Source organism: Vidua chalybeata, chromosome 3 (genome assembly GCF_026979565.1).
Source record: "Vidua chalybeata isolate OUT-0048 chromosome 3, bVidCha1 merged haplotype, whole genome shotgun sequence".
NCBI lineage: Eukaryota > Metazoa > Chordata > Aves > Passeriformes > Viduidae > Vidua > Vidua chalybeata.
In genome coordinates, this window is record NC_071532.1 from 52,337,361 (window position 1) to 52,346,037 (window position 8,677).

Sequence of the window (8,677 nt, forward strand, 5' to 3'; positions counted from 1 at the left end):
AGCAACACCCCAGTGCTTGAGCCACACCAAATGTCTGTTTGGTTTTCTAAGTAGAGAGAGATGGACAGCAGGAAATAACAGGTCTGACTCTAAACCAACACAAATCAGGAAAATCAGGAATAATTTGCCCTCAAAAGGAAACAACTATGAGAGCAGGATGAGGATCAGTGTCATTGTCAGTGTCATTGTCATTGTTCTTGTTGAAATAACATAATTCTAAGATTTTAATTTATCTTTTCAGGTTTCATCGTCCATAACTGTTTGACCACATCCCATGTTTCAAGTAACAATTTTCTTTGGGGAAATCATTGCGTCCTGAAGACCTGAAATTGCACTGGAACTTGATTGAGTATGTGTGCCTGCTACAGCTTACCCTGAGGCTAATGAAGAAAGTGGCCCTTGTTTTTGTCAATGGACAAATAATTAGTCTAGGAGGAGAACCCACAGGAAGTGTTTGTCCATGTCCAGACAAACCATGAGTCTGTGGCCAGCCCACACGGACAAACCAGTGGACTTCTTTGTCAGAGCTGCACGAATCAGGAAGTGCTGAAGACAATCGCTGGAGAGCCTGCTGCCAGGATCTCATCGGGCTTCATGGGGTTGGGACTGAGGGCAACAAAGAGGGTGTGGGGGGGTGACAAAAGAACTGAGAGCTGGGGGAAAAGAGGCTTTGTTTGTCAGTCCACAGAGATAAGTGGAGTGGATGGGACTGCTCAACAATGCACTTGGCCAGTAGGAATAATTATTTTTAAAAAGAAACAGAGTGTAAGCAACTGTGCATGTAGGTTTTTTTTAGTGGCTGAAGCCTGTCTTAAAAAGATAGCAAGCCATAAGTCCTCGTGTTATCAGTACTTTAGGAAGAACTATCATTTTCTTTGGTGCCAGTAAATACAGTTGCCAGAAATTAGTCGTAGTATAACTCAACTGTCTTTTTTTAAATCCCAGTGCGCATGCTTCGGGAAAACACATGGAACATTCATACAGAACAAGTAATATATTTTTTGATTTTTAATGTTGACATACTCTGGATCTTCAAAGATACATAAACAGGATTTGAAGGACAAATAATGTGACACTATGAATGCAATGATTTGCTTTGTGTTTAGAAACACTCCTTGCTGTCTGTCACTTGCCATTCAAACCAGAGGGATCATTATCTTTGTCATCCATGGCAGGCAGTGGTGACAACTTTGACATCATGCTAGTGTGCATCCAAAGTCAGAATTGAAATTAGGCACAGAAGTCTTTATTAATAGGCCTGAGCAGTGATTCCTAATGTAACTTTTTACATTTAAGGACTCTTGCACTGCTTTGAGAAAGAACTCCCAGATGAATTAGTATGTCTTCAGCTAGTAGTCCTTTAAAAGTGAAAGAAAAATCCTTGGATTATCTCCAGCCTGTTTTTGTTGAGTGTGAAGAATGCTTCTTAGATTCCTAATTTTTTATACTATCTTGAAATTGTACATGTGAATAGAGTGCTATTAAAATTAAGTGGTATGGAGTGTGAAAGGCAATATATGTTTTTTCTAAGTTGGCCCAAAGGCCTATTAAAAAGCCTGTGGCATTGTTTACACTAAGAAATTCTTTGTCCTATATTAGCACTTATTTATCCTTTGAATTAGTGTACACAGCATTCGGGGGGGGTGGGTCTGGAATTCAGATATGCATACATTTAATGCAGTATTACAATATATTTGCTATTTATCCTTTCTAATGTGTGTACATATTACAATTTATTTTTGTCTTTTATGTGTCCTGATCAGTTTTTAATTATGAAGTGTAAGTATTTCTTTTTCTGGCAATAAAAGGTCTGTGTAGATGTGATTTTTACATCAGAACCTGTGATAGATTCTTGTGGAATGTGGTTTAGTTTATAAAATTAAAGGTGGTTGTTAGAGATGTCAGCCTAAAGGCAGGAAGGCAATTTGGTGGCTAAAATTAGATATCTCTCTTTAGAGCTATTTACAACAAGACCAGGTTTGCATAAATTAGGTGGATTATTTTAATGAAAAGCCCTTCTAGTAACAGAAGAGCACTGTCACTCTGTTATTTTTAAAGACACTGGGAAACCTTTTTTAAAAAAGGTAAGATTGAAATTACTGTTAGGATCCATTACACTTTGGTGAAAATCTAATGATGTACAAGCCACAAAATATCAATAACCGAATAAAAAAAAGCCATCTACATGCTTGTAGAAAAGGAAAGGAAGCAGCACCTTCCTTTTTTAATGGAATCAATAAGAGCCATTAGGATTCCATTTGCAGAAAATAAGCTTCTGGAAAGTCCATCATTTTATAAATACAGAAACACCACTTTGACATCAAGGAAGCAGTGAAAATGTATTCTTTGGCACTAAATCATACAGGAATTAGGAGGGCATTAGGTTTGTCAGCAATTCTGGTAGAATGCTAATTTTTATTTTTAGAATTTGAAGAGTAAATTTTAAAGTTACACTAGAATAATTCCAATTAAATTTCTTTTTGCTGATATTGCGAAATTTAGGAATGTGTGTCCAAAATCATATAAAGGTCTACTATGTTGGCTTTGAAATCTAAAACACAGTATTTTGCTTCAAAGGAACTGAGTGGAACAATTAAATAGATCTCAGTGTTGCATTAATCAGATTGAAACATTTGAAAGCAGTCAAGATACTGAAGGCAGAAAGACAGTTGTTGCATAGGCAGAATAACTCGGACAAAGGTAAGGTCAGACTATAAATATTTTATATAAGACAACAGCTCCACCACCATGCCAAAGTACACACAGGTTACATAAGCAAACTAAAGCTTGTTAAACTCTTAGGATGAAGTGAAAAAATTGACTTTGCAAGAAGACATTTTTCTATACTAGGCCTGGACGATGGATGGAAATCATGTGCCAACCTTATTGTTTTAAGAGTAATAACACAAAGATGAGGATACAACTTCTGGCTCAGACTTCTTCAAGCTGAAGTTATGTCATAAGAAATAAGGATGTGTGGATGAGGTATCACTTAGGCTTTCTCATCTTCCTTCTGGGTTTGGAGGGGTTTCTTTAAAGTACTCCCTCCAAGCCATTTCTAGTTGCAGGACTCTAGCCTTGGTAGAGATGCTGAGTTAATTTTTAATTTCTTACTATTTTGAAAATAATCAGATGCACTGTGCGGCCCACAGTTCAGCAAACTATTTAAGCACACTTATGTAACTGGAAAAAAGAGTTACCTTTATGGGAACTTATGTAGTATACTACATAAGATTATTATAAGATGTAGCAGAATTAGAACTCCAAACTATCCATATTGTATTGTATCCACACAGAGACATAGAACTGAATATACTATTTCCGTATTCTAAATATCACCTGGCAGAAAAAAAAAAAAAAAAAAAGAGCTGTAAAGTGTTGTCCATGCAATAAAAAAATAATGAGAATTTGGTATGTCACCATGTACAGTGAAGCAAGTTTGCTCTAAGAAGCCTGAAGTCAATTTCTGCTGCCTCTCCTAGTCCTCTGTATTGATAATTTCAAATGTTTTTCAGTTGCATCAACAACCCATTGGAAATATTACACCATATACCTGTTATGGTGCTGCCTACCTTCTAGAAGAGAAAAATCAGGGTAAGTCCTGAGAAATTAATAAGTTAAAAATTCTAGAGTTAAAAAGAAAAATATCTTAAACACGCAAAGAAAAAATGGCACTTTTAATGCAAAGTATAGTTCAGTCCAGTTGGCTAAGAGGGATCAGGATGATAATTTTTATCAAGCTGGATGAATCATTTAAATGTCATCCACAATATATGACAAACCTTACACACATGAGACCTATGTCCCACCAAGTCAGGTATGTCTACATCCACAGAAGGAGAAAATGAGCAGCCTGAAGTAGTGGTTTCTGAAATGATCTCACATATAATATTTATCAGTATAATCACAGATCACAGCATGTTGCTGTGGGTGGAAAAGAATAAATAAAATCCTAATTTCTTCTTCACATAAAAATTTGAAATGGTTCTAGAGTGTCTTGTCTCTTCTTTCAGGTAATACTTCTTTATAACTCAGATACAGTCTATCTGGATTTTTTTTGAATTGTGCTATATATGTTGACTCAACAAGTACAAAAAAAATTAAATGCTAATGATTATTTAAGCTAATACAATTTCAACTGGTGATTTGAAACACGTTAGGACCAGAAGCAGCATCTCTTCAAAATCACTGTAAGTATTCATGGCCATTTGTAGTTCTACAAGAGTGCATTTATTTGTTGGGTTTATCATTTACCTACAGTTGTGCATGTCCCTTGCTGTGGTGGACTTCACCGACCGCTGATGTGGTGTGGGGCAGGACAGCCCCACCATCTGCTTGGGCCAACCTGAGCACCTCTTAGAGAACCTCAGCGCTGACATGGAAAAACCACATCACATGAGCACCTATTTTTTAACTTGAAAGCCAAATGAAAGCTGTGAAATGAAGGAGGGAAGTATCCCTGATATTATAGAAATTAGACCCCTCCTTCCAGGTGAAATGAGTGCTTGGTTTCCTGCAGAGGTGCTTCAAACTCAGACCTGTAACTAATAATACTACAGCTACATGAGAGAATTTGTTTCAAATTAACAGCTGCTTAACTTGACTATAAACTCAATCTGAGCCCCCATTTTGTATCATCATAAAGCACAAGAAGATCCAGCCAGCAACAGACTGAAAACATAGTCAGGCAGCCTGGAAATCAACCAAAACTCCCTGACTGTCTGCAGCTGGCAGGGCTTGGAGTCAGGGTAGGGAGAGCCACACTGTCACCTGGGTACCTGGCAGCACAGGCCTGTGTGAGCACTGCTGACATCCTAAACAGAGACCAGAATATTGACCCATGTCTTAATGTCTGTTAATGCTTTAATGACAAAGCAATCCAAGCTAAAAGCCTACATTTGCATGAGACTGTCAGGTGCACATGAACTGTGTGTTTAACACTTTCACGTCCTCTGGTTTTAATGATCTTCAGGAGTTAAGACCTGTGCCATTGTTGTAAACTAAACTGAAAATATACTCAGGGTGAAAAAAAAGTATGAGTAAACTTGCCTCCTGCCTTTAGGATGTCCCACATTTAGTTCCATTATTGTTGCTATGTGTATTCTTATTATACCAAGATCAGTGCAATATTCACTGATGGGACATAGATTATGATGAAAAGAAAAAACTATATTCTGACAGATTTTATAAGGTTGATACAAAAATACTTTGACGGTCAAATTAAAAAAAAAAAAAAAAGTCCCTAGAATAGCTTTTTTTAAAAAAAAAAAAACTTCTTTTTAACAGAAATCTGGGGAAAAAAAGCCCCACCAAAACTTATGAAACTGTATCTAGAGAGAGAAAGGGAGAAATTGAGTGAAATTAACATATATTTGCTATAATGTTCAAACAGGTTTCTATTTATGAAGTTTAATAATTATTAAGGTCTTGTTTCACTTTGTGTTCCTGTTTCATTTCAAGATTGTAATGGAAATACAGCTTATATTAACCAGATACAGCATTTCACCAATATTTTCTAGAAGCTACATATTGCATTGGATAGAAACAAAGAAAGCAATGGCATTATCTGTATCTTCTTATGCAAGCCTAAATTCTTTATATTTAAAAAAAAACTTGCAATACTATGTCAAATTTAACAATATTTGAACATTGTTATGATACAGTAAAATGTTAAAACGTTGCTAAACATATCTTCTCTTCCTTTCACTACTTTGTGTGGTGGTATATCGATTTGTAAACTTGTATAAATTTTGGAATTAAAGAAATACTGTGTTTTGGATTATTATTCTTTTAGGTGGTGTGATTTGAAACAAAAATATCAATGGCTTGTTTGAACGGGCATTTGACTGTATCAGCAGCGGAGGAAGGGTGTAGCGATGGCACATGCTTAATTGCCTGCAACTGTTTAAATAGCTCTTAAGTTCTGGGGGGAAGAGGGGGTTTTCTTAAAAAAACCCCAGAATTCCATTTAGAACCGAACTGCAAATCTGGGAGAGGCACAAGAAGACTGCAGAGCCCAGACACTGTTGTGCACGCAGGAGCTGATAAAGCTGGTAAGTTTGTATCCCTTCCCGGCGTTCTGCAGCACAATAGCTCAAACAGTAAATCATGGAAACGTTTGTGCCGTGCTTTGGACCCAGCTGCACCTTAAACACTGGGAGATCACAAACCTATATTTCTCTGGCAGAGCTGCAGTACACCAGGACAGGTTCAGCAGTAGGAATCATCACACTCCTGCCTGTTCCAAGCAAGTCCGCACGGACACTGTGGAGCGATGACTCCAGTAAGGAGGGCTCAATCACACATCCACACCAGTGCGGGTTGCTGAGCTCCAGTACAGTCTTCCAAGGGTCCAGTACAGCCAGAAGATTCTTACTTGCTGAATAGACTCTAAGGCAGCCACAATCACCTGAAATGGAATTGTCACATGAATTCATTGGAATTAAATTTTGCATCCAGAGTGTCACCTAATCATACACACTGGGCCAGTTCTTAGACTTTACTTTTTCTATTAATTTGATGAAAAATAGTGAAAAATTATTCTTTAAGTTACTTCCTTTGATTTCATTAAATGTTCCCATTTTCAAGTCAAGTAAGGCAAATAAAATTCAAGCCTTGGTTCCCCATTGCCTGTCATGCTAAATAGTTACTGGTAACTACAAAAAATGTATCTGAAACATTATCAGCTTAGAATTGCTGTCCCTTTAAAATGTACTTTCCACATGTTTCATTGCTTTCAAGAGATGGAAGGCTGTGGAGAATCAATACTGACAACTTTTCAGCTTATGCAGGGCGGATTTTATGTAACAATTATAAAATGAATGCATCTACTTGGCACAGTGTGATTGAATATGGTAACTAAAGAAGTGGCAGATCTGATACTGCTTTTTACACAGGTGTGTGATATCTGTGAATGCAAGCTATTGTTACAAATTAATAATAGCTGCTTCTTGAGGTTTTAACACAAAGAATGTATTGGGGGGTATATACAGCACATATGTTATGCTTGTTTTATGGTGTTTGTATTAAACTAGAAAACTGAAAGTGTGCTGCCTAGTTGTACAGAACTGTAGGAAACTGCTGGGCACAGTTCCAAGTGCCTTAGACAATTGTTTAGCTCTTTGAATGAATATATAGAAATAGAAAATTTTTTAAATCACCTCTAGAAAATTGTTCAGAAAATCTTTACTGAAAATATTTTCTTCCACACATAGTAGAGTTAAATTCAGAGAGCCTTCAGAGGCCAAATTAAATTCCCTCCTCATGGAAATGAAGTGAAAAAAAGGTTCTTGAAACCTTCCTTTGAATTCTGGCAGTCCTTCAAACACATCTGGTAAATTCCAGATGTTGTGGTGTATTCATGGAAAGGTATGTTCAAAGAGGTGATACTTGGTCTAAAAAAACAAAGTTAGGGTTGTTTGGAGACCTAATCTATGCTCCCAGTTTCCCCTTTTTTTATCAGCAAGAACAGTTTCTTACCAGTTTCATTGACAGCAGATTTACAGTGGAAATACATCCTCTGCACAGGAACAAAACTGATCTGCACAGCTGAGGGTTCAGCCTAGTCAGCAGCGCATCTGCCAATCTCATAACTTTCAAAGTGACTGACAATAACTTTTAGTTTTAATTACTTTGAAATAATTTCTTCTTTGCAAGAACGAGGAGAAAAAATAAGCATAAATTTCCTCACACAGAAGGCAAGTTGATGATTATGTTAAGGGTGAGCTTCCAGCATATTGTCTTTTAAGTGGCTGCCTTGACAGTGAAACTGTTTCAATACTACCCATTTTTCTTCTGCAAGCATAAAAGGAGTGGTTAGTGACCTGAGCACTTACCCCCTCAGTCTCTGTAGATGCTCTTTGCTGAATTCTGTTTGTAGTCTCTGCAAAGAACCCAGTGAGAGAGTGCAGTGGGATGGATGGCCTTGTAAGGCTTGGATGAAATGAGAAGCTTAAGCAGTCTCCAAGACACTCTCTCATACACAGTTCACATACATGTAATACTAAATATTGAATTTTGATATAAATCGGGAGATGAGTTGCCTTCAGGTATCAACAAAGGAGGCAATGTGGTGCCTATTGTCGCTAATCTGCGACAATATAATAATAATAATAATATAATAATCATCCCCAGATGTACTACTGTGGTATACAGATAGATCACTGTTAGCATAAATGAGCAATCTTCTGTGATACGGGAAGGAACCTGTTTTAATCTCTGTGTGAACATATAATACATATCCTTCCCCCTAAATACTTAGAATCTAACCAGGAAATTCATGGGAAGGATGTAAATTAAAGAAAGACAGAAAACACTGAGGCTTAACAGGTAAACTTACCTTACACTTAGGAAACAGCTGACTAACAACAGAGCTGAGAGCAAAAGTTAATTTTTCCCACGTGTAAACTGATACAATGCTCCTAGACCAGATTTGGGGTGTGTGGAATGACAGTACTGCCACCACCAGATATGGAGGTGCCACGTTTAGGGGATTGTGAAGTGTAATCCTGTCACCAAGTCTAATGCACATGCACTTCTGTGGATGCCAGAGAGGCATGTCAGGAACTTGGAAGCAATAAGGAGTAATCTAATCTACATCATTACCCCACAAATAAATGCTAAGTACTGTGTTTTCAACAGCTGAGTGATTCTGTTCTTAATTGCCTTGTGAAAATCC

The 8,677-nt window shown here is 37.2% G+C and overlaps 1 protein-coding gene across 5 annotated transcripts in view; it reads left to right on the forward strand.

Moving 5' to 3' along the window:
- Positions 1 to 1,830, forward strand: part of PHACTR2 (phosphatase and actin regulator 2) — a 130,751-nt gene extending 128,921 nt beyond the window's left edge. For 4 of the 5 annotated variants that reach the window (XM_053938522.1, XM_053938526.1, XM_053938524.1 and 1 more), the window contains one exon: positions 242 to 336. In XM_053938522.1, coding sequence (XP_053794497.1) covers positions 242 to 257 — 16 coding nt within the window. In that variant the 3' untranslated portion in view covers positions 258 to 336. Of the gene's footprint in view, positions 1 to 241 lie in introns of all 5 variants that reach the window. The other variant, XM_053938525.1, reaches the window with a different exon arrangement.
- Positions 1,831 to 8,677: the final 6,847 nt, after the last annotated feature.